Genomic DNA, 25,363 nt, shown 5'->3' with positions numbered 1-25,363 from the left:
GAGAGTACTTCCATCTTGCATGTCTATCAATCGAATATCTGAACAAATCTCTATAATTCCCTAATGGATTCATGCATCAAAGAACTCTCATTTTGAGTGTTCTATGATTTTCAATAGAACAAGTTAAAAAATCTTATTTATTAAGGGTTTATGTATCATAAAAACGAAAGTACTTTCATCTAAATGGTTTGCGCAATCGTTTCCCAAACTGAAAAAAACTGAAAAACTACCATCTTGTGGGTTCAAAAAGTGAAAATATTCCCAATCTTGGCAATCCCAATCTTTGTAAGTTAAAGAATTGGACAAAATTTCTCTCTTGAAACTTCCTCTATAGATTTTCGATCCAAAAACAACACTGACTTTCATTTTAAGGATCCTCCAATTGCTTTGTCGATTCGAAAAGTGCCATACTGCCATATTCAGATTTTATATCCATGAACTGAGAGTACTTCCATCTTAAACTGTTTTTACCAGACCTCAACGTACTATCATCTTCCGTCTTCCTTAATCGTTCATGTTTAGAACCCAACTTCAATGCCATTCGTCTTGTACTCGAGCGCGTGTTAGAACTTCCTTGAACATGAATTATTTAAGAGCTTCCTATTATAATGTTCCACTCTAAATCACAGGCAAAATATTCCAGAATAGTATCATCCATAAAGCTAAGAGGTCGCCGGGCTGTAAGATAATGCTCTTATCGGTTATCGTTTGGGGGCGGCGCAAAATCACGAATTAAGTGTCGTTAAACTTAACTTTTGGATATGCAAACAAACTACTGATACACTTTATGGCAATAGCTGGAGGAGAACAGCACCGAACAGAACAGAACAGAACGGAGGAACCACAGGCCCAAATATTTGCAGAGCCATATAGCCATAAAGCGTGTGACAAAACCAGAGACGATGACGATTGCGAATGGGAGTACGGGTACGACGACTACGAGACCCGCGAAGGTCTGTGGGGAAAACATGTTTATGCATATGAAAGCCGCCGGCCGCCGCGTCCGATAAAGAGTTGGGGGCCCGCGAGATTATGCTGGCCATCGGGGGATATATAAGCCCAATCCCGTCCAGAACTCAACCACAGTCCAACGACGCATTCCAATCAGCAAACACAAGCAACCAATACAACCAATCGAAACCATGAATAGAGTGATTCTCCTACTAGCTTTGGGTTTGGCCATCTGCCATGCAGTGCCTTTGGCTGTGTCCTACGACGATGACGATGACACGGAGGTGGTGGAGCTGCCGGGAAATGGAATTGAGGAGGTGCCACCCGTCCTGGGCAAGGACATCATCGATCTGGCGCCCCTGGGCGCATCGCTGTTCGGAAAACCAGACCAGGAGCTGACGGCCGTCCTCGTGGGCAACTTCAGTGCGGACTCCGATCAGGTGAATCCTGAGGAGTTGGGTAGCTACCTGGAGGGCGACATGCTCGTGCCCCAGACAGACCTGATCATGAAAAACGGCCTGCCCACCCAATCCTCCCGCTGGCCCCAGGGCGTGGTTCCCTACGAGATCCGCGGCGCATTCAATGCCCGCGACAGGGCCACCATCGAGAATGCCATCGCTGAGTACCACCGCCGCACCTGCATCCGCTTCGTGCAGCGCAGCTCCCAGCGCGACTACATCTCCATCGTGAGCGGCAACTCCGGCTGCTGGTCCTCCGTCGGACGCGTTGGCGGCAAGCAGGAGGTGAATCTCCAGAGTCCCGGATGCCTCAGCCGCCCCGGAACGGCCATGCACGAGCTGATGCACGCCTTGGGATTCCTGCACGAACAGAACCGCATGGAACGCGACGGCTACGTGGCCATCCAGTACGGCAACGTGCAGTCGTCGGCGATGAACAACTTCGAAAAGGCCGCCCGCACCGAGGCTTTTGGAGTGCCCTACGACTATGGAAGTGTGATGCACTACTCTAAGAACGCCTTCTCCACCAACGGACGGCCCACCATTGTACCGATGGTAGGTGCTCGAAGATATGCGTATTTCTTCTGACTGATATCCATTATCCTTCTTTCCATAGCAATCCAATGGGGCTGACCAAATGGGCCAGCGTAATGGCTTCTCCGACCTGGACATTCAGAAGCTCAATCGCATGTACGACTGTGGATCGGTGGGTGCTAGTCCCTCCTTCCCAGCCTCGCCTATCACGGCTCCTGGTGCTGTTCCCGCACCTGCTCCCGCTGCTGGCAGCGGAAATCCCATTGTGGACAGCTTCCTCGGCGGCCTCATCAGCGGCTTGGGTCTGGGAGAGGAGGAGGACCAGAAGCAGGAATCCACCCAGAAGTAGGAATGATCCAATCTCCAATGAACCAAAAGAATCTACTAGATATAACGAATCACCAACGCTCGAAACTATTTAAAGCATCCCCCACATACCAACAAGCATCTATGAATCTATCAATCTTTACCTGATATTTAGTCTTAAAATAATTTAATAAAATGTTAACAAGAATTGAAGAAACATTGCAAATTTTAAGAGGATAGCAGCTGAAGTTTCAGGCTTCGAAGTGATGGATCGTTAAAAGATACTCTAAATGGTTTTGGAATGAGTAGAGAATGGAATCAAACGAGTGGGTGTTCCTGATTGACTCCTAGAATCAGGGACACCCACTCGATTGATTATCCATCTACAGTGTTAAGACTTAGAAGGAATATGTAGAATCAGTCTATTACTATGAATATCGTTGGCCATAAGAATTATTATTTATGTATCCACAGTCTTGGGATTTCGATGAAAAACATTTTTCAAGTCCCAATCCTCTATGGAACTTCGGCACAGTTTTTGTTTTGAATGATCGAATGAAAAGGTTCTTTATGAGAAAATAGTCTCTCCTTTGTGTGCCGCCTCATCATTTCAGTATCAGCCATATATTTTGTTCTGCTCTGAAAATGCAATAATGGCATTCGATGTTGTTGGTCGTCTCTGGCTCCCTTTAGAACATACCCATCGTCGTGCACATCTAATGTTTCCTTTCCCCCACTGAGGGGATATGTGAGCTCTGCTTCTGATGATCTGCATTATATGTGTCCCCCCAAAATTTTCGCCAACCATGAATCTTTTACCATTCGTGAAACGAAGCTGCGGTGCCATGTACCCATAGATCCTTGATGTCGTGATAATATAATTGTTTAATGATCTCCAAGGTGGTTAGCTGTCCTCTTCACGGATCGAAAACCCACAAATCGATCAATAAACTGAAACCAATGAATGTATAGCCCCAATAATGTTGCCAATACTCGTATTATATTTAAAACCAAACAGATACGAAGAGGAATTGATAATCTACATATTCCTCTTGGCGGCCAGAAGGCGAGACCGTGGCAGACGGCACTGGCTGATGCTGTGCAGGCGGTACTGCATCTCCGGCTGGGTGACCTTCTCGTAGAGTTTCTTCTTGGCCTCGGTGACGGTGTGGATGAGGACGCCGTCGCCGCCGTCGTCCATGTTGAAGGCCTCGCCCTCGGCGCACTCCGGACACTGCTGGGTGAGCACTATGTCGTTGAGATCGGTTGGCAGCTCGCAGATCTTCTCGATCTGCTTGACCACATAGTCGAAGCGGCCCTCGTCCTGGCGCTCCATCACGTAGACGCTAGCTGTGAGCTCCTGGACGCGCATCTCGAGCAGCTTGCAGAAGCGACTGAAGTTGACCAGATTGACGTGGGTGTGGTCGCCGAGGAGGAGGGCCAGCGGTGACGCATCGATGGAGCACATCTCGCAGACGGTCTCGAGACCCTGGAGCAGGTTCTCCAGACGGGCATCGTTGCTCTCGCGGGCCTTGTGCAGCTGCATGTTGGATTCCTGTTTGCGGCTGACCTGCACCTCGAGGGAGGCGATCTGATCAAGCTGATCCTGCAGGCTGCTGGAGTTTTCCCGCTTGAGGGCGATAATGTCCTCGAAGAGTCGGTTCACAGAGTTGTTCAGCAGCGTGATGTGGTATGACATCTCGTTGGCGTAGTTGAAGAACGAGTAGTAGAGGCTCTCCTGCTGCTGGAACTTCTCGATCACCTCCTCCACGTTGTTGGAGTCCGTGTAGTCGAGGATCTTCTGCAGCACCGAGTTGTACAGATTGATCTTCTTGTTGTGCAGCCGCCGGAACTCGTCCCGTCGGCGGTACTCCTTGGGCTGGAGGTCCGCCAGCTCTCGTGGCTTGGCCTTGCACTCGAGGAAGGCCGAGTTGTCCCCATCGGCGGCCACCCGCCGCATGATGCCCTGCATCTCGACGCGTCGCACCTCCCGTTCCTTGGCCTCCCGCTTGGCGATGTTGTCGATCTTCTCGTAGACATCGATGCACCCATCGAACGTGTTCAGTGCGTACTCGATGAGATCTATCAGGTACTTCTTGTCGCTGTTCAGTTTCTGGACCATCTTCGTGTAGGAATCGTTGAAGAAGGTGCGGTGGTTGAGGATGCGGATGAGCTGCTCCCTTAGCTCTGCATTGGCCGCCGTGAAGCCGCACTCCTGGCGCACCCCCACCTCCAGGGAGTTCTCCAAAATGGTCATCTTCTTGCGCACGCGTCCCACATGGGCCTGGTGCTGATTGTCGGGGACCGTGATGCGGTTCAGGTTGTAGATCTGCTTGCTGACACGACTTATCTCGCGCTCCATGTTCCCGATGGAGGTCTTGAGGGTGCTCAGGTCCAGGGCAAGGTTCTCCTGGCAGTCCACATGGCAGCGGATGAGCTCCAAGTACCGCTGGTTGTTCCTCTGGTGCGTTGTCCCGCTGGCCACCCAGATCTGGGCCCTCAGATCGTTCTTCTCGTCCTCCAGCTGATCGATGGCATTCTCATAGCTCGCCTCGATGATCGTCTCCTTGCGCGACTTCAACTTTCCCGAGAGGATCTTCTTGTACTCGCGCTGTCGCTTCCCCAGCTCCTTGTGCTTCATCAGGTAGCCCTCCAGGAACTCCGTCTTGTTGAACGGCTGTATGTCGTCCATTTTGTGGTTGAACCTCTAGAATTTCTTTAACTCAAAACCCAAAAAAAAAAATAACTATCGAATAAATAATCTCTTATCGATCTGAAGTGTGAAAACGAATAAAGTTTTTTCAGTTTTATGGGTGGGTTCTGCGCCCTTGTGAATGCTAGGAATTTCCGTATACTTTTGATCAATACCAAATTGTTAACTGATTATGTGAGAGTGACTTATAATTCTAGAGGTACTATTTAAACGAAACCCAAAAGGGGATAAGTAAAGTAGACATTTGTCAGTTTCGAGCATCTCGGATATATTCTTATGTACGATATAATGCAGCAGGGCTCTTGCTTGAATCGACATTATAATGGTCTCATTCTTAAGCTTTAAAAATTTGGATAAAATATACAAAAATTCATTAAATGTCCAATATAAGAAATATAATATTTGTTGCAATAACAGTATTAAAATAAAGTAAAGTATTGTCTTCCGCATCCCTTATGCCAAAAGGTATTTTCTTTTGCGAGTACAGTGCAGGGCTTTCTATATGTTCTTTACATCTGAAACATCTATATTTCTTATAAAACATCACATGCTTAGTTTTGCCTTAGTTTTCATTCATTCATTTAATCTAAGAATAAAAGTTTAAGGTACAAGCACCTTAAGATTAAAGCTTCGTAAGTTGTAGCTCCCGAATACCCATATTTAGTGCGAGAAAGTGTCTTCTTTTGGGGGTTTATGTACTTCATTCCACAAAGGGGCTGTGCTCTAAGCTAGGGGCCAGCTCTAAGAACTATTTCGACTCCTAATCACATGAAATTAGCCTGTTTTTGTATCAATCAAATCTCTAGATTGCTCAGTTAACTTACTGTATTCTATTGTATATTTAAATAAATCGCCTTCTTAGGCAGAAACATTTTGTATAAAGAAATTATAAAATTTTGGACATTAATTGCAATGCTATATAATCAGGATCATATGGGGACTACTGTTGGGAAATGCCGGAGCTCTCGACGGCATTGAAGATCTTGAAGACGGAATATATGTAGGCGGCTTTGCGCAGATCGTTGCACGTCTCGAATTTGTTGGCGGTGGTCTTGATACCAGCGGCGGCCGACTCCATCACAGTCTGCAGAGCGGCATCCACGATCTCGGCCTCCTTGGTGCAGTCACGTATGCGTATGAGACGTTCGTTGGGCTCAATCTCGGGCTACGGATTGGGAAAATTAAGGAATTAGAGAGTATACACATCTGCCTCTGAAGCACTTACAAATTCAGAACCGGGACAGCGATTGAGCGACTCATTGATGGAGTTGATCACCTCGTGGATCAACTGGGAAGTGGTCTTGGAGTTCATCTTGCCGTAGGAGACGTGGTTGATGTTCTTGAGATACTCGAAGTACGAGACGGTGACGCCGCCTGCATTGCAGTACAGATCGGGCACCAGGAGGACGCCCTTGTCGATGAGGATCTTCTCGCCGGCGGGAGTGGTGGGTCCATTGGCTCCCTCAAGGATCAGTTTGGCCTTGACCTTGGCGGCATTCTCGCTGGTTATGACCTTCTGTGTGGCGCAGGGCATCAGGATATCGCATTCGGCTTCCAAGAGATCTTCCTTGGACTCTTGCGCCTTGGAGTAGCCCTTGATTGTTTTCTTTTCCGCCTTGTAGGCTATCAAATCCTGCAGAAAAGAGCCATGAGTACCATATTTGAGCTTTCGATCTATAGACTTACATTAATGTCGATGCCATCTTTGTTAAAGAGCTGGGTATCAACCTCCTTTACACCAATAAGCTTGGCGCCTGCCTCATGCACAAATTTGGCGGCAAAGGAGCCCACATTGCCGAATCCTTGGACAATGACCTTCTTGTCCTTCCAGCCCGTCTTCCACTTGAGCATATCCATCCAATCCTTGTCCTGCAAGAACAGATCCCCGGCCTTCCACACGCCGCGTCCCGTGGCCGAGTTGCGTCCATTGATGCCGCCAATGTGCACCGGCTTGCCCGTACAAATGGCCGCTGCATTGATGTCCTTGTAGCCAAAGGTCTTCATGTACTGGTCCACCATCCAGCTCATCTCCCGTCCGCTGGTGTTCACATCCGGGGCGGGCACATCGATGCCCGGTCCGATCATGTTACGCTTGAGCAGCTCCATCGTGTAGCGACGCGTGATGGTCTGCAGCTCCGACACGCTGTACTTCTTGGGATCGATGCGAACGCCGCCCTTGGAGCCGCCATAGGGCAGGTTAACGCAGGCGCACTTAAAGGTCATGATGGCGGCCAAGGCCTTGACCTCATTTTCGTCCACATCCATGGCAAAGCGGATGCCTATGGAAAGCAGATGAGATACCGTATCTCCGGGGATACAGATCTTCAAAACTTACCTCCCTTGAGTGGGAGACGATTGCGTATATGATGGGCCCGATATCCCGTGATTATCTCGTAGGCACCATTGCCCTTGATGATCGGAAAGCTCACCTCCACGGAGGTGGTGACGCTGCCAATCAGATTGAGGATCGCCGAGACGCGTGCCTGTCGCGCCTCGGGCTTCATGTGTGAGTGCTTGCCCATTTCCTTCACCAGCTCCGACTCCATGGCCTGGGCCGCCTGATGGTAGTAGTACAGGACCATGGACGAGAACTCTGGATCCTTGTCGGTGGCCACCTTCTTCAGATGCTCGGGCATCTTGTGCTCGTACCTGTGGCCTTGTATCTGCGACTGCGATTTTGTCTGTTGCGGTCGCTGCTTCAACAGCGTCATTGTTAAATTGCGTAGCATTTTGCCTGATTTAAAAAAATATTTTGTTCTTCAATTATGAATGGAAATTTTGGAATACTGAAATAACGGAATAACAGAGACAAAGATACGACTCAGCAATATATTCATGGATAACTATGTTTGAATGATTTTTATGATTTTTCTTGCTTTTATTTAATGTTTGTGTTTATCGTATTTTAGTTCTTTAATATTACGATGTATATAAATACAATATTTTAGAATTGCTCTACATATATATGCGTATATGCTATATATCTGTATTATATATAGTATATGTGTGCTTACGTTTAATACGTGGCTAAGCATCTAAGAGCTACGACTTAAGTATGGCCTAACCTAAGGGATGCTATATCCTACATATGTATATAGTATGTATATAGAAGAGTTCTTTAGTTAAATGGATCAACTTTGCTTTTGTTTAAAACTTTTGGGATCGCACGGAAGCACGTACAAGATACAGATACAGGGATACAGACGGGAGAGCTTATGTAGTTATTATATAAATACTAGGGGGGCTTTTCGGGGGTTCCTACACTTCCTATACATCATCTTTCTTCTTACAATATTTACACCTTGAAGATTGAATGATTCTGAAATGTTGCTTGTGGGTTAAAAAAATGATTATTTCAACAGAGAATATGTTGCGCTCTAATATCACTTTTTGGGGGACACATTGCTTTTTTTATATATTGTTTATGGCCTCTAAATCAATCGTCGCATTCGCATTGCACACACATACACACACACGCACACACACAGAATTTTCTTCAAATTTTAACTGGTTTTCCATTCTCTTTTTCTTGATGCTACAGGAGGATTTGGTGGGGGGGACTACGAAATTCCTTAAATCTTAGTCTTATGCAAGTACGAATATTTTAAATTAATTTCAAATTAATTCAAAAGTCTAATTTTTACACAATAATTACAATTAACAAATTGATGGTTGGAAAGGGTTCTGTTTTCGGGGCGGGAACACTTTAATCTCGTTGCAAGATCGCAGTTCTTGGGGGGGGGCTGGCTGGGTGTGGTGGGTGGTACTGCTTGCTGCTTAAAAGCTAACATCACGCTGATTTAAACAATATATTTCTCTGTTTTTTGTTGAGTACAATCCGTGGCTGCTGCTGCTGCTGCCGCTGTTGTTGCGGGGAGAAGCTCTGACTCTCAATCCTCTTCGACGGCTGCTCCAACTGCCGCTGCCGCTGCGGCTGCTGCTGCTGCAATTCATCGTTCAGGCAGCTTCCGTGCTGCTCTCCTGCTAGTCCACATCCTTCTTCTCAATCTTTAGATCGTACTTGGCCACCAGCTCCTCAGGGGTGTGACTGTAAATCCAAAGAAAAAGATACATTCATTAGCTACTGTTTTGAAGAGGGTTCTAAAAGAGAATGGGAGACCTACCCAACTAAATTCTGGAGATCGCAGACAAAGCGGTAGACATAGCGCTTGCCAGCCGTCTTGTGGATGATGTTCTTGTCGTAGTAGTACCTCAGGCCGCGACTCAGCTTCTCGTAGTTCATCTTGGGCTTGTTCTTGCGTATGCCCCAGCGACGTGCCACCTAAAAGGAGAGAGACAATGGGGATTAGTGGCTGCCCATCCATGGATATCCTTTCAAGGCCTTACCTCATCTGGATCTGTTAGCTTAAACTCCCAACCATCGCCGGTCCACGAGATGAAGCTCTGGCACGTCTTGTCCAGCAGCAGTTCGAGCAGAAACTGCCACAGCTGGATGGGTCCGGAGCCCGTGAAGCACGGCACTCCGCCCTGCGTCGTGTAGCCACCGAGCAGCGACTTGTCCAGCCCTAGGGTGCTCATGTATGCCGCCGGATGTGGGTGCGTGTGTGCCCCCCACTGATCCATGGCCGTCGGTTGGGCGCCCATCGACTGGAAAGGCTGGGCATCGTATGGCGTGAACTCTGGCGGATAGTCGTGGTAGCGTCCCCGTCCGTACGAGTTGTAAAAGTCCGGACTTCCATCCATGCCGTAGCCATTGCTGTTGCCGCTGCTGTTGTTGCCACTGCCGTTGCCTCCGCTCGAGGCCTGGCTCTGGTGCTCCTGCGTCGAGATGGTGCTATGGTAATCGCTGTCATCCCCCGCCGCTCCGCCCCCATTGGAGGCTGTGCCTCCTCCCCCGCTGCTGCTGCCACTGCCTGCTCCTCCGCTGTAGGCGGCGGCAAGATGCGGTGGCAGGCCATAGCTACTGAGATCGGTGGGATCGTTCTGGCTACCATTCGGCCCTGACGCATAGGAGCCGCCACTGCCGCCGCCGCCACCGCTTCCGTTCTGCGTTCCGGGCTCCTCTTTCACCTGATGCTGGTGGTATATGGCGGAAATGGCGGCCAATTGGTAGTCGATGTTGTTGTTGTTGTTATTGTTGTTGCTTGGATTCGTATTGTTGCTGTTGTTGTTGTTGCTGGTGTTGTTACTGTCGCTGGAGCTTTGCTGTTGCACAGCAGGCGGCAGCATCGAATTGTTGCTGCTGTTGCCACTGCTGTTGTTCGTGTTCGTGTTGTGATTCTGCTGCTGCTGTTGCTGCTGCGGGGGCGGGCTGTTGTTGGGTCGTTCATGTGTATTGCTGCTGTAGCCTGGAGAGTGACATGAAAAGATACGAGATACAATTGGATTAGTTATAGAGATATAGACTGGAGAAGGATAAAGTGGCAGATACATGTAGATCGATAATTACTAATGAAAGGACGTATTTATAGATACATTATACAAACCAATCTTAAGACTGAATTTCAATGTTAAGATACATTTTTTCACATATATCTTAGCAATAGAAAGTGAAAATCAGCGGGGAATCATTGAGAATGAAAGAAACCAAGTATCTCATCTTAGAAAAGGTTTCCCCATTCCATCAAATACCTGCCTTTCTTTCAATGGAGAAGAATATCTTCAAGAGAATTTCCATCTACCACACACTCTCCTAAATGGGGCGTCTTTTCCCATTTCGAAAGCGTGTGTGTGTGGGAAGGGGAAGCGTGTGAAAGAGTTCGAAAACCAATCAAAAATCACAGCGTACACTCATACCAATCGTTGATTTAGATACAGATACACATAGACATCTCATAGATACACACATAGATACACACGAGGGGGCACCATCCACATCACCATCCCCCTGGATCTAATGGTATGTAAGAGTGTGTGTGTAACGCCACATTAATTGCGAATACAACGGAAATTTCACACATTTCGAGACTGAGGCCGAGACGAGAGCACGCTGCTCGCAAGTATCTGTGAAATACGAAAACCTGTTGGCATACACAGATACAAACACATGCGCAGCTGTACGCTCACTCGATTGCTACCTCTCCCTCTCTCTCTCACACTCTCTGGCGTTCCGAAGAAGCAATGAAAAAGCTTTCAAAGCGATGTTTCCCATTCGCTCGGCGACGCTACTGCGCAGATACAAAGATACACGAGGCAGCCAGCCCCACTGGTTGGCTGGTGGCGGTCAAAGAGTTGTGTGGCAGCAGTAGCAGCAGCTGCGCCTTTTTAGGTGCCGCCTCTTCTCTTACACGCTGGCGATAGAGGAGAGAGCAGGAATCACATCATTAGAGCATCATCATCAGAGATACAGAGATACTGCTCGTACAATTTGTATCTGTATCTCTGCGTAGGCATCTAATGAATCTTCTAATGATGCCTCCGTATTCGCTTCTATCTAGGTTGTATTTCTGTTGCATCTGTAATGTATCTTTATTGTAAATTTTAAGAGTATCTTTGGTTCTTCGATTTGCATATGTATCCATGTTGCATCTTCTGTAGCCAGCATCTTTTTTTAATCTTTGTTAAGTCCCTAACGTATCTCAAAGAGATACAAGATCTTACATTTTTGATGTATCTTTTCATTTGTATCTGAATTTTAAGTATCTTTTCAACGTACTTCATTTTGTATGTCATTTTGCCTTGTGTCTCTACTGTGTATCTGTTGTATTTTTCTCGTATCTATCTTGTATCAATCATATTTTTTCAGTATCTTTTCTAAATTTGATGAATTTTTGCTGTATCTTTTGCTAAATTAGGGCATCTTTATACTTGTATCTATGTACATAGGGTTTTTTTAGCACTTCTGTACTTTTGTTGGAATCTTTGCTGAATCTTCTGCACATTTGATGTTTTTTCTATATATGTAGAAGATGTATCTTTGGTTACCAATTTCGTATTAGACTTTATAATTGTATGTTGTATTTTCTGTATCTTTGTTATTGCTACATTGCAATTTTAAGGTTTATGTTGTATCTTTGAAATCATTGATGTGTCTATTATATTTTTAAAGTATTTTTGTACAATCGGTTGAAACTTTGTACTATATTTTATACTGTATCTAAAGCGTCTGCTTGCCATGCTTTTCCTGTATCTTTGGCGTAACTACTGTAATTTGATTGAATCTTTGTTGCATCGTTGATGTATATATTTTTATATTTAAGGTATATTTAAGTAGTATTTCATACAGATGTGTACCTTGATTAAATCCTTATTGTATTACTCTCGTATCTTTTGATTTGTATCTATTATAAGAATGTTGAACCTTTCAAGTATCTTGTTATCCCCCCACGCACAGCAAACAGCAAACAAGCCATCTAATTGCCACAAGAAGTGCGTCCCCACAAGAGGTGTTGGCCACTTATCACCAGGTCAATCTGTTCTTTTCTGCTCCCCCATTCAACAAACAACAGTCTTCCCATCCAGCCAGCCATCCATTTACTTATTGCCACCCCTTGTGGCATGGCTCGAGAGAGAGAGAGAGAGAGACAGAGTCAACTTGTTGCGTGTCAAACACTTAAAAACGAATTACAAACGAAATTAATTATGCCACACCGCATCGCAACGCATTGCCACGTATCTTTCAGATGCTTTTCACACCCCAACAATTTGTAATTAAAAAGTTTTCGAGGATTGTTCCGTTTTTGATGTTGGTAAATATTTGCTGACCTGTGCTGAAGAAGTTGACATCCGAATCCGTGTAGTAGGCATTCCCCCCGACTCCCACTCCCACTCCCACTCCACCGGAGTCGTTACCAAAGGGCGCCATATCGTTGAAGTATCCCAGGCCCAAGGAGGCAGCCGTGGAGCTGCTTAGAGCCCCCACCAGATTGCTGGTGTTGCTGCTATTGGTGCTGCTGCCGCTGCCGCTGCCACTGCTGTTGGGCAAAAATCCCTGCGACGAGGTGTTGCTGGAGGAGGAGGCACTCGAACTGGAGCCGGAGGAGGTGGTCGTCGTGCTGCCCGTACTCCCGCCAGAGAGTCGATGGTGCGGATGCTGTTGTGGCTGCTGCTGCTGGGTGGGTGATCCATACTGCTGTGGCAGGTGCGGCTGCTGTTGCTGCTGTGGTAAATGTTGCTGCTGCTGCTGTTGCAGGCTCTGATGATGTTGCAGATGCATCGATTGCTGGGTATGATGGTGCGGATGGTGATGATGATGATGATGCTGTCCCAAATGGTAGCTGGGATAATTCTCATAGCTCTGCAGGACCATGTTGTTGTAGTTGTTGTAATTTTGCTGTTGCTGCTGCTGTTGCTGGAGGAGATGATGGCTGTGCTGGTGCTGATGCTGAAGGAGATCCGACTCCTTGTCACTGTCCAAGGCGTTGGCGGCACTGCTGATTATGGTGGCATTCACTAAAAACGCAGAGGGCGGCATCTCTTTGCTGCTTCGTTCACAAATTGATCGGTTCTCGAAAACGGAAACTCCTCCTCGCTAATCAGAAAGCGAGGCGTCATTGACGATGGTCCAGAGTTACTGTGTGTGGAATCTGCGGGATCTGTTTTGTGGCTCTTCTAAATGCTGCTGGTGGTACTTGCACTCGTATTAAAATTGATTTCTTCTTTCTCTCTTTTGGAATATTTTAATTTTTGCACTGTCACATATAGAATTTTTCGGTTTTCGGTGGTTTTTGTGTGTGGTTTATGATTGTTTGTTTTTATGCGGGCTGGCCTCTAATCAATTGGAGTGCCGCCTGTGCCCCTCTGATAAGTATTAACTATTCCGTGGGGGGATTTTTAACAAGGGACAACTCTACTTGTGACTTATGTGGGCGTGTGACACTTGAAGAGATTTTAATCACAAAGATTGAGGATCGATTCTCAGCGCCTCATTTCCTGTTTCACACTTGTGTTCTGAAATGCCATGGGAAATTTCTTTCCTACGTATCACCGTCGGCTACAGATACATATATTTATATATATCGTACAAATCCAATTGTGGTTTATTTTTTGCAATTTAATGGCAATTAATTGTGGGCCCTCTGGACTCTTTCCGTTTCACTCTGCCACTAGCACTGGCACTGGCACTGGCACTGGCACCGTTGATAAATTAATGCGCATATCACACAACACTCTTATTCTCTCTGTCAGGCACTATATATATATTTTTTATTACTATATACATTATATTGTTTTCATTGCAGTTTGGGTTTTATCTGGCATTTCAATTCTCAAGTTTTCTTTAAAACACTTATCGCGCGCGGCGCGTATGAGCAATCCAGGGCTGCCACTAAACGGATCTCAAAAGAATGCTGCTATGCGAGCACGAGCGCGAGATACAAGATACATTCCACCTTCGACGGCGTTCGAAAGAGAAGTGAAGTTGCCCTGAAGTTGCTGGCTCGTTTCGTTTCGTTCGTGCCTCGTCGTTCGTATCTGCGCTCGTTCGGGTTCCCCTTCGGGTTTCTCCGGCTGCTTGCGTGTGTGGGAGAGGGAGGGTACGCACTACGAACGAATGTGCCAATGGCAAATAATAATCATCATCGGAGGGAGAGAGGAGGGAGAATACTTTCACAGGGTGTTTCTCACACTCTCTCGTTGCCGCTCCCCTTTCTCCACTGCTCCCCGCTCATAATCAGTGGGTAGTGTGCCTAGTGTAGTGTGTGTGCACTTTAGTGAGTGACTACTGCTGCGCATTTTAAATGATATTTTTGTTCGGGCAAGATTCAACTTGTTGATTTCTCCCCTCTCTCGGCTCTTTCTCCTCTGAGGAGAGAACTGTAGTACAGTTCCCTCGAAATTAGCTTTTTTCGATCATTAACAAACGCCAACACAGCACAGCACACAAAATGGCCATCAAAGACTGTATCTTCGGCCCACTTCGGTCCGACGCTGAGATATCCAATGATGATGATCGAGTGGGCAGCTCTGCTGATGGCCAACAGAAAATGTATCTCACAGATACAGAGAGTCCCACAGCCAGAGTGGGATTGGCTACTGCCCCTCCTCTCTCACATACGATGAGATCATGCCAAAACAAAAAAAAAACAAAAAAAAAACAAAAAAAAAACAATGAAAAAACCCAACAAAAATTAAAAAATTAGTTAACTATTTCAAGCCCCCAGGCCGTACGTGTCTGCAGGTCTTGAGATACATGTGAGCATGTATGGGTTTATATAATATTTCTAACCAAAAATAAAATTAAAAAATGGTGGCCCGCTCTGGAAACGTGTTTTGGGGCATTTTTTCGACTTTGGAGCTGCTGCTGCTGCCAACCAATGACAATTTCGATTCGGTCGAAACGAATGCGAAACGTGGAGCCCGAAATGGCACGTTCCCCCAGACCCACAGCCGGACCCCAGAGCAAAGCTTAGCCATGGGTTAGAGAACAGATAAGCGCGCAACCTCAAAGATACAAAAAGAATAACTGGTGGCTCTTATCAGCAGGGTTGGGGGGCCAATCAATCGCTTATTGATTCCATGGCTATCATACCTGTGGCTGGATTCCAATTGCATTGGCAGCACCACCACCAGCAGTAGCAGCAATTGCAACGAGGGCTCAAGTGCCTTGCCATTTTCCTGGAAAAGTCTTGTGGACAGACGGCTGATAAAGCACAAAACACAAAAAATAAAACAAGAAAGAACGGAATCAATGGCCTGAAACTTTGAATACCCTATAGAGAGCCAATATGTAGTCATAAGATTTAGATAAAAATCGATTTACAATCGTTAAAACTACAGCTTCTTAAAGGCAGTACCGTGGGAATTCCGATCTATTAGTCATATTACCAGAGATTGGAAAGACTTTCGGTTGGAAATACCCTGGTAAAAATACTGACAACACCCTTTACAAAATCATAATTTTTGTCAATTTAACGGCCCACACATAATAGTTATCGAAAAAGGAAGTTCTTCCCCAAAAAAAGAAACAGCTGTTGACCATGTTTGGGATTTCGGCCACAAAAGGATCGCTGAAGTTGGGCTTCTTCTTGGCTTGGACTTTTTTGGGGCACTTAAGAATTCTGGCAGCACACGCCACAAACAAAATAATAATCGCATGATGTAAAATAAATTTTAAAAAATATTTTTTCTTCTTTGATTTTTTGGCTGCGCGTAAAGTGGAAAGAGCGACGTGGAACAATAGAGAGAAGAAGTACAAGCGGAAATACAAAAAACAAAAAAAAAAGAAGCGAGGAGAACAGGCAATGACAGCAGCTGGGGGGAGCCACCAAAGAGCTGAAGCGAGATAGATGATGCGCCTCGCTTACGACCATTTCCGGTTGAAGCACGTGCGCATGCGCACATTCGTAGGGCAAAGGAGAGATGGGAGAGGAGAGAGGAGGTAAACTCATTGAACCCCTGCCAGTGGCAGAGCCCCTCCTCCAGGGTACTCCCCTAACCTTCCTAACCCGATGAAAAGCCACCACCACCAAAAAACAAGAGAAAACCAATCACAATCTCATAAAACCGGCGACACTTCCACCCAAAAAAAAGAAAAAAGAGAAGAACAGAACAGAGAGAGGATCGGATCCTACTTGCCCAAAACGCACACGTTCAAAGAGGTAGAGGTACCAGACCAAGGGTTAACATAATAATTATCATTCCATTGAATGAATACCAAATGAGTGTAAAGATGAGTGCCAGAGTGCCGGAGTGCCAGAGTGTGGTGTGTGCCAAAAAAGGGTATACTTTCAGTTGAATTTCAATTAAAACTTGTTCCAACAAAAGGATTACACACATTTAATGCAATCAGAGCTGGAGAGCAGAGCAGACCAGAACGGAGAGGGAGTTACAGGAAGCGCCTACAGAGAGGAGGAACAATGACAAAGGAGGCTGGTAAGACAGGGGCTATAAGGAATATGGAAGGCATAAGGAATGGTTCCTTAAGCTGCCCAAACAGCTGGCTGCCGCCGACACTCGAGAGCCCTCGGCGGCCATTCAATTGATATCAAATTAATGACGGAATGGTATGAAAGGTTGAAGGAATTGTATGGATATAGGATCTCTTAAAGGATCTGTTACGCGGTGTGTATCTTCCTCTCTATCTAGCTCTGTGCACGTGTGCAAAATGCACTCCACACTCCACTGGATCTTTTTCTCTCCCTTTCTCCCTCTCTCTCTTGGTATATGTAAGCACTTCCGCTCACACACACACACACACACACACACACACACACACACACACACATGTCGCGCCATCTCGCTCTGCCTAATGTAAATCGGATGTCAGTGCATTGCGCGTGAGGCATATCAATTATAGGAGAAGGAGAAAGAGAGCTAGCCAGCGAGCGCCACAAGAGAGCGAGAGAGAGCGAACCTGTTAAAAGACAAGCAAGCCACATACATAAATAAATAAATAAATAAACTGTTAGACGGCAGAACGGAAGGAAATCGTAAACACCAGTCCCATCCCAGTAGTTCCATCATAATTACAGCTGCAGTGCCAGCACCGACGACTATCCCCAAGATACCCAACCCACCGACCGACCCACCTGTTTGGGGAGGCTGATGCTGCTTCCGTGCAAGAGGCCAAGAATAATATCAATTTTCTATGTAAACCGAGCCCCCCACATGCGGCTGTTGCTGCTGGCTGTGCAATTTTCAGGTTGCTCGAGGAATACCTGCATTTTGACAACAAAATAAACAGATGCCACCTCCAAAGAGAGGTCTTCCTTCTTCTCTGATTGTGCCCGAGACTTGTAAACAACACGCTAAATACAAACAACAATCATTATAATAACGCTCGGGATTCCTACGATCCGATCCACATGCGTTTTCACAGCTCCCTTCAGAGGAGAGAGAGAGCGGAAATGAAACCAGATACTTTCTGATAGCAAAACGCATGTGTAGCCTGAGATGGAGATGGTGATGGAACTGGAACTGAAACTGGGACCTGGACTGGAAGCTGGAACTGGAGTATAGCTTGATGATGATGAGAAAGATGTGTGTGTATCCCGTGCATTGATCTACGAGTACGAGTCTGCACTTATCGATCTTGATTAAGCCAAATGCTGCCAAGTGACTGTTTGTTGATCTGTTGATTGGGATCTCTACGCTCGATAGATGGATGAATGGCTAGATGGTCGAGTAGGATATGAGATCCTTCAGACGAGATGTCATTGATCTTCGGATGAAAACTGAGAAGTTTCCAAACCACTAATGGATGACTTCTATAGGAAATGAGACACTAACTGATTTTCAGCAAAGGAAACTGAGCTTATCGGCGATCTGGGATCAGGTGGATCTTGATGTTAGCTCAAGTTCAAAAGGAAACTCAAAATTAGCTGGGAAAAATTATGTTTCATAATGTCCTTAACAGGTGAACCTTGATTCTGGTTCAGATTCAGGGGAGAATTTAGTTTGAACGAAGATTTGAAACCATTCCGAGACGCAGATCCTAGAGATAGATCCTTAAATGGATCATAGATCATGTACAGACAAAACCACAGCTAATCATAGCGGTTTCCAATTCGAATCCATGCTAAGATTACAAACCATTGAAGTCACTGATCACTGAGCTATCGGTGACCATGTGATCTGTGATCATGTTCTGTGGATCGTGAGACACAGATCCCCAGAGATAAGCTTACAAACAAGATTGACACATGCAAATCTTACATGGATCTCCAGATCGGATCGACGAGTATAAACGGGATTTCAACACTTTCCGAAACCGGAAATGATCATGTTTGATATCTGTCCGATCTACAATCAGAGCTCCTTGAAGGCCATGTGGGTATGTTCTATGTGTGCTTGTGTGTATCTGTGTGTGCGTGTGTCAGATGTTCTACCTTCTGAAGACAGTTGGCTGCCCCGAAAGGAGCACAGAGAGTGACTCGCTAAATGGCTCATTTATGGCCGTTTCCCACTGTGCACCGAATGTGGCATGCGGTCACAAGGAGAAGAAGAGTGCCGCAAAGCACAAACGAATGAACCCTGGCTGTGAAAGAGAGAGAGGGAGCGAGAGCAACTCAAGCGGCTGACTAAATGTCAGAGAATTCTGCACCTGTCCGACTATCACCATGACAACAACAACAAGAACAAGAACAACAACGCCAGCAGCACCAGCAGCAGCAGCAGAAAGCAAAGGGAAAGAGGGAGAGTAAAACTGCGTGCGTCGACAGAATTTTCGGACAGCGACAACATGTGTGCGCTAGCTGGGGTGGGGGCAGAGCAGAGCAGTAGGAGTGGGAGGTAGAACAAGAGTGCGAAGCAAGCAAGTGAGTGTGCGGGAGCAAAGGAGATAGCGCTAAGCCATGGACAGACAACTGGTGTGCATGCGCAAGGTGTACTTTGGATAAGGTGGAGGCATGGCTTTGCAGCACTCCAGCTATATGTGGTCGTGTCTGTTTCTGTTGACCTGGCGAAAGGTATATACTCTCTCTTTCGGTTACTCATAATTGCACTCTTCTGTTAGGCCTCACCTTGCATACATTTTACCTTGCCTGGACAACTGTTGGTCTGTTGAGTTTTGCTCTTTTTTTTCGGTCTCCCCCTCTGCCAATACTTCAACCTTTCTCATGCTGCTCCTTCTCTCTTTTTCAGATCAGATTGCGTGCCTGTGCCTGCGCTCTCTCTCACGCAAACAGATGCAGGGCATCGCCCACACAATTTATCCGAGTGTGAGAAAACTGCAGGCAGTCGCCAGGGCTCCTGCACTGGCTCTGTCTCTGGCGGCTCCTTCCTTCTTCCTTGTTCCTTCTTCCTCCTTCCAATGTACCCCCACCACTCTTCTCTTGTATGTTTACCCCCGAGAACAAGATGCAGTCAAGCGATATAAGGGCTATATAGGGACATTAGAATAGCCCAGGAGGACCGAGGATCTCTACCTGCCAGGCCACTTTCGAGAGTCGGGGCGGAGGCGGCGGCGGCGACGGGGGCCCCTTAGGGCTTGCCTAATTTACTTGCGCCTGCAATCCATTGTTCCTTTTTCGTTGTAGATTTCATTCATAAAAATTCATGAAATCTCTACCCGAAAAAAAGGAAAGAAAGGCATTGAACTAAACTCAAAAATCGAACCCAAACGAAGACCGAAGACCGAGTCCGAGCTGTTCTTAAAGACTGTTCAAGGTGGTGCATCGATACGGAACTAAAGGAAGTAAATTACCGGATGTTGTCTACTCATTCTCGTCCGCTTCTTGTCGTTGTTCATTTCGGTCTCTCTTTCCATTCTTCGTTTTTGCTTTGATTCATCGAAATGTCCTGCGGCTCTGCTTTGTGGACGACCTTGCCTCCCCTGCCTCCTGCTTGTTGCTGCTCATTTCTGTTTTCGCTTGAAACCGAAGCCAAATGCCATTCAAAAGGAATGAAATGCAAACCAATAAAACATTTTGCCAATCCTTGGGTTACGCATACACTCTGTGTAGGGGGTGTGGGAGTGGTAATCGTATCCTTTTAGGCCATTAATGGGACACCTTGTTGTACGCGATGCAATGAGTTTTTAATTGGCCAACTTTTTGTTGTCCCAGCGACTTGTTGTCAATGCTTTCCCACGCCCGTTCCGATGGGGTGGCTCTCTACAGGAAAGCAAAAACCAACTTGTTTATAGTTTTTCCTACTATTTTTTTGATAAATTACACAACAAATGCTGCAGAGACCCAGGGACCCTGGACCCTGGACCTGGCCCAACGTCGTTCCGCCTCATTGCGCGGTAATGTCTCGTTAAAGGACACGAACAAACGGACAAGTTCCGTGTTCCTTGTGTGTGTGGGGAGGGGAGCGTGGGAGAGCAGCTCCGCTATGCGGGAGGGTCTGGATAGTGCGGGCATGAGACAGGTTTATGGCTCTATAAGCAATAATTTTTAAAGGCAGGAGTACAAATTATGATTAAACTTACAGGAGGGTGGCATTATCATCGACTTCCTGATTTTCAAATAATTAAGTTCTAAGCAGAACTATGGGAAAACGAATGGAAGACCCGTACGTTAGGGGTGAAAGAAAGTTAATTATAGTAGAAGGATGACTTTATCAAAGTTTTATTTAAATTTTGATAGAATATGCTAAGACTACATAGATCAGATCACATATCGAAGCAGCACTAAATAATCCATTCCATATATTTTCCTTGAACCCTGAACTTCGTTAAAATCAAATAAAACTCAAACCTTGACATTCTGAAAGTTACTAGAAAAAATCTTGAACAAAGCAAAAAACACCAAATATCTTTGTATTTTTCCCAGTTTTAACAGACTTTTGCAGAAAAGACGAACCAGTTCTCAGGCCTCACGCCTTCGCCCCATCGTAGCTACAGCCATCATATTGTATCTTCTTATCTCTGACAAAATTGAGTGGATGGATAACTTTTGGGGCGCATTTCAGATACTTACTAGAGGACTGAATAAACAATATAAAAACCTCTCGGGTAAACAGCAACAAATCAGCTGCGCGCAGGCGCACAGATCAAAAGACCCGAAAGCCGACAAAACAGCTCGAACAAAATACTATATATACACGCGATACATATGTATGTAGATACATACATCTATAGAAGGCGAAGACGAGAGCGGCTCGACACTTTTAAAATTGCAAAGGCAACAGAGGGGGAGGGTGGTATGGGAGTGGGGGAGAGCCCCAAGGGGCAACAGAAATTAAAGCTAAAACAAGCTGAAAATTCAAATTTATTTACACTTTGACGCATTTCGAACAAAGAGAACACAGCAGAGCAGAGCAGAAAAGAAGAGTGTAAAAAGAAACCACAAAATACGAAACACGAAAACAGAGAGAGAGAAACGAGAGAACAGGCCGAATGTAGACAAATAAATGACACAAAACAGAGGGCAAACGATGTGAAAATTAAATGAAAATGAATAAAAATAGAGGTAGAGGCAGCGAGAAAAGGGCAACCAACTTTCGAGTGATAACAATCTGAAAAAAAAACAAAACAAAAAACAGCAACTAAAAGATACTTTTGCACAGAATTTACGAGTTTAAGCCACTAAATTGCATTTGCCTTGAGGGAAAGGGGCAGAGAGGGAGAGGGATAGAGTCACTGAGGGATATGAGAATTTTCCCACGTTCCACACACAGTCGGGAAGGGGCAGGGGCCACCTCTCTCAGGTGTTACCACCAGCTTCGGGCTCAAAGTCGAGACAAATTGCGCCCGAAAAACACACTGATGCAACGCAATGTCCTGCAGGTCCTTTTGCCATGGTGGTTGCATCCACTGATAGACATCAGGCCATGTCCGGACCAGCACTTGCTCTACCGGAATTTGCGTTCACCCTCTCTCCAATCAACAACCCTCGAGCACCCCTATATGGCCCGTCGATTTGTTGCATTTTTCATATCCCAAACAATCGCATTTCTATATAATTTCGTTATTTGCCTGAGGTCTGAGCAGGACAAGTGTTTCCAGTGTCGGGTTCCCAAGGTTTTCGTTTGGAGGGTGAGTTTTGCTTTAAATTGTAACTATTTTCTACCCATTTCGGGATTTATCTTAGACTCAAGTATTTGCTTGTTGACTTTGGCATCATAATTGTGTCTTTGCGGTCCGGAACCTTTGGGAACCGGAAGTTACAAGAAATACTCACAAGTAGGGGTTTGTTTTTATAGAGTAACGAAATATTGTAGGATTTCGACGCACAATTTGAATAAATATTGTTGTAAAGTGAATGAATATGCCTGCATTTATTCATTCAAACCACTCATAAATGTTCCTAGATTTTCTCCTCAAGTATTCGCAGTTTATGTAAATCTTTCCATCATTCGCAGCCCACAATAAACGCAAGAGAAAACAAATTTTTAACACAATTCAATTAACGAACACGCGGCGCGGCCGCAGAATTCGAGAAAACCGAAAATTGTTAATGAAAATTGCAAAAGTGAGAGAAGACCCCCAAACAGTTTTCCTGCCGGCCTGCCCTCCGCTCCGCTCTGCTCCATTGAGCAAAATAAATAAACACGAATTGCATTCGAAACAAAAACCAAAAAAAAGAAAGAAAGAAAAACTGATGGAAAACGCCTAAAAGCGGAAATATGCAAGGAAATTGCAAAGGCGCTGACAGCAGACCGAAGATGGGGCTCCGCGAAAGATTAAGGAATCGATGAATGGATAGAGAGATAGAGATAGAGGGATAGAAGGATAGATCTGCGACTGCTTTTGGGGGAGACTTTTTGGCGCAAATGCCAAAGGAAATTGCGGCTTAATGGAGGCCACAACAGAATGTCCTTAACTGAAACGAAATTAACTCCTCCTTTGGAGCAAGCAGAAACCAAAAGGTGTACAAAGAATCAAATGGGAATCATATAGGGGGCATTATTACGACTATGGGTTACCCAAAAAGAGATTTATTTGGTGTTTTTAAAAGTAAAAAATTGCATAATCAGAGTCCACAAAAAAAATGTAAGTGCTGTAAAAATTATTAGATTTGGATGATTTTTGGTAGGTGGGTAGAAAATAGTAATTTCTACAACTAAACCAAAAATCAGCTGAATATCTTTTAGGTTCTGAAAATACTGAAGAATCTTCTAAGCTTATAATGGGATCAATGTCTATAAACTCGATCAAAAAGAACCCAACTCTGCTATCACTCAAGTATTCTTTCTAAGATCAAAGACCGGGCTGGGGTTCTGCCTGTCACAAACATCCCCTGGAACCCAACATACCTCACATCGCACCCACAAGAGTACCAAGAGGTATCCCCAGCCAACAAGCCAACAAGCAACCACAAACCTGAGACATAATTTCATCAGAGTTATTAATTTTAGCGTTGAAATTTGCTTTAATAATATAATTAATGTCTGCACAGGGAGCCCAAGAGACACAGACAGAGGCTCCACTCATGGGTCCAAAAGGAGCAATGAATGATGAGAGAGAGAGAGACAGCGAGTGGTGGAGAAGAAGAGAGAGAGAGAGAGAGAGAGAAAAAACGCAGCCTCACATCCGGTCAACATTTTGTCGCCGTTTGCCATCGTCTCCAGTCTTCTCTCCTCACTCGCATGTGAACTCTTTTCAAAAAGCCAACGAAATAAATAAAATACAACAACAGCGAAAAAAAGAGAGTTAAAACCAAATTACAGCCCCCAGAAGAGGTGGTGGGGGGTGGGAGGGGGAGGGTCATGGATTGTCTGCAAAATCTAAAACAAGTTACAGTTCATTCAGCGCCACACTCATTCATTGACTCATTCACTGTTCACCCCCTTCAGTCATTCATTCATTCACCCATTCGAACCGGCTCGGGTTTAGGCTCAGGCTTAAGGCCTCAGCCACAGCCTCAGCCTCAGCTTTAACTTGGCTCAGAGAGAAGTCCCCCCATACCCATTCCCCATGCCCCATTCATTGACTTGGCCAACGGATGTTGGTTCAGTTCTTTACAGAGCCAACCGACCCCCCCCCTCTACGTCTCCACTCGAACATTCGTCGAACATTTGATTTGATTTTATTTATTTGTTTCGTTTGTTTGCGAGTTAATAATTATCGGTCGTTCGCTGTCGCTCGTTCGCTCCGTCGTTCGTTTTGTAACTCTCCTTCAGATACTCAGATACATTTGTATCTGCTAGCTGCGTGCGTATGTCGTGTGTGCTGTTTGTAAGACTATTTCTCCATTTTGTCGTTTGGTTTCTGCCGCTTTTTTTTTTTGCTGTTCGTTTGCCTAATTCTTAATGATGCATAAAGTGCCTGCCTCGCTTCAAAGTTTCTGTTGCTGCTGTTGTCGCACGGCAAATATACTCGAAACATTTTGAAAGTTGATTGCGAATTAATTGCCAACAGAGACACACACACACTCCTCACTGGCCTCACCCAACTATCTATCCCCACTCCTTTTTCCTAGTCTGATTCAACAAACTATATTTAATTATTCTTATGGTTGCCTTTTGTTTTGTTTTTTTTTTCCTCTTTCACAAATTGACATTGAAAATGATTTAGAGTTTAATTAAGGCATTGAATATACGGTTTTTGAATTGATTTAATTATTTCTGTATCAATTATTAATTAAACAAAGACCTTTTAACAATAAAATTTGTAAAGCACGTTCTAATTAATATAGTCCTTCTATCCTCTTTCCATTTAATTATAAACATTCTAGCTATTTCCGTGCCGAAGCGGTATTTTATACATCTCTCTCACTCCCTCTTCCCACCAGCGAAGTACCATCCGGCCGTTACATCTCCCTAACTCCGGCAAGAGACGCCACACTGGAAGAGGAGTACCGCTAGTAGCAGCTACTAATGTTTCGACTGGTTTTCTTTATTTCAAACCATCTATTAACTAGATATTTTTTCATTTAAGTATATACAACTTTTAAAACTAAAACTATTCTGCATTTTATCCCTCCAATATTACTCAAACTTGTACGATATTCTAATATACTATCCGAATTATTTTAATTCTCAAACACACTCAAAGATTTTAAACCCTAGTTCTAAGAACATATTTCCAAAGTGATTTATGGCTGTTCAACTCTAATCTACATTTTATATAGTATGAATATGCAACGATTTTTAACCCAAAAGTTCTATAGAGATA

The 25,363-nt window shown here is 45.2% G+C and overlaps 4 protein-coding genes across 8 annotated transcripts in view; 1 reads left to right on the top strand and 3 right to left on the bottom strand.

Annotated features, from left to right (window-relative positions):
- The first annotated feature begins 277 nt into the window (after positions 1-277).
- Positions 278-2,454, top strand: LOC108156637 (low choriolytic enzyme). Its single transcript, XM_017288234.2, has 2 exons — positions 278-1,964; positions 2,026-2,454. Exons 1-2 carry the CDS (start codon positions 1,143-1,145, stop codon positions 2,290-2,292), a joined length of 1,089 nt encoding a protein of 362 aa, XP_017143723.1. The 5' UTR covers positions 278-1,142; the 3' UTR covers positions 2,293-2,454.
- A 773-nt stretch (positions 2,455-3,227) lies between these two features.
- LOC108155887 lies at positions 3,228-5,131 on the bottom strand. Its single transcript, XM_017287027.2, has one exon. The coding sequence runs from the start codon at positions 4,939-4,941 to the stop codon at positions 3,289-3,291; it is 1,653 nt and encodes a 550-aa protein (XP_017142516.1). The 5' UTR covers positions 4,942-5,131; the 3' UTR covers positions 3,228-3,288.
- A 649-nt stretch (positions 5,132-5,780) lies between these two features.
- LOC108155888 (glutamate dehydrogenase, mitochondrial) lies at positions 5,781-7,791 on the bottom strand. The gene is made up of 4 exons (XM_017287028.2): positions 7,298-7,791; positions 6,649-7,241; positions 6,188-6,595; positions 5,781-6,127 (listed from the first exon to the last, which is right to left on the bottom strand). The coding sequence occupies exons 1-4, from the start codon at positions 7,689-7,691 to the stop codon at positions 5,903-5,905; spliced, it is 1,620 nt and encodes a 539-aa protein (XP_017142517.1). The 5' UTR covers positions 7,692-7,791; the 3' UTR covers positions 5,781-5,902.
- Positions 7,792-8,477: 686 nt separating this feature from the next.
- The window catches only part of LOC108155886 (ETS-like protein pointed), a 69,853-nt gene continuing 52,967 nt past the window's right edge, over positions 8,478-25,363 (bottom strand). For 3 of the 5 annotated variants that reach the window (XM_017287023.2, XM_017287026.2, XM_017287024.2), the window contains 3 exons: positions 9,310-10,271; positions 9,087-9,244; positions 8,478-9,010 (listed from right to left, as the gene is read on the bottom strand). In XM_017287023.2, coding sequence (XP_017142512.1) covers positions 8,947-9,010; positions 9,087-9,244; positions 9,310-10,271 — 1,184 coding nt within the window. In that variant the 3' untranslated portion in view covers positions 8,478-8,946. Of the gene's footprint in view, positions 9,011-9,086; positions 9,245-9,309; positions 10,272-12,627; positions 14,276-20,734; positions 20,763-25,363 lie in introns of those variants that run through there. The other 2 variants (XM_033388470.1, XM_017287025.2) reach the window with 2 other exon arrangements.

This window comes from Drosophila miranda, chromosome 2, assembly GCF_003369915.1.
Source record: "Drosophila miranda strain MSH22 chromosome 2, D.miranda_PacBio2.1, whole genome shotgun sequence".
Lineage (NCBI taxonomy): Eukaryota > Metazoa > Arthropoda > Insecta > Diptera > Drosophilidae > Drosophila > Drosophila miranda.
This window is presented reverse-complemented; position numbering and strand designations above follow the sequence as displayed.

What these genes read in the sequence shown, in the direction of transcription:
- LOC108155888 (XM_017287028.2), bottom strand. Translation starts at nt 7,691, where the DNA reads ATGCTACGCAATTTAACAATGACGCTGTTGAAGCAGCGACCGCAACAG. An exon ending in TCGTCTCCCACTCAAGGGAG is followed by an intron (nt 7,242 to 7,297) that starts GTAAGTTTTGAA and finishes TGCTTTCCATAG; the next exon opens with GCATCCGCTTTGCCATGGAT. An exon ending in AAGATGGCATCGACATTAAT is followed by an intron (nt 6,596 to 6,648) that starts GTAAGTCTATAG and finishes TCTTTTCTGCAG; the next exon opens with GATTTGATAGCCTACAAGGC.
- LOC108156637 (XM_017288234.2), top strand. Translation starts at nt 1,143, where the DNA reads ATGAATAGAGTGATTCTCCTACTAGCTTTGGGTTTGGCCATCTGCCAT. An exon ending in GGCCCACCATTGTACCGATG is followed by an intron (nt 1,965 to 2,025) that starts GTAGGTGCTCGA and finishes TTCTTTCCATAG; the next exon opens with CAATCCAATGGGGCTGACCA.
- LOC108155887 (XM_017287027.2), bottom strand. Translation starts at nt 4,941, where the DNA reads ATGGACGACATACAGCCGTTCAACAAGACGGAGTTCCTGGAGGGCTAC.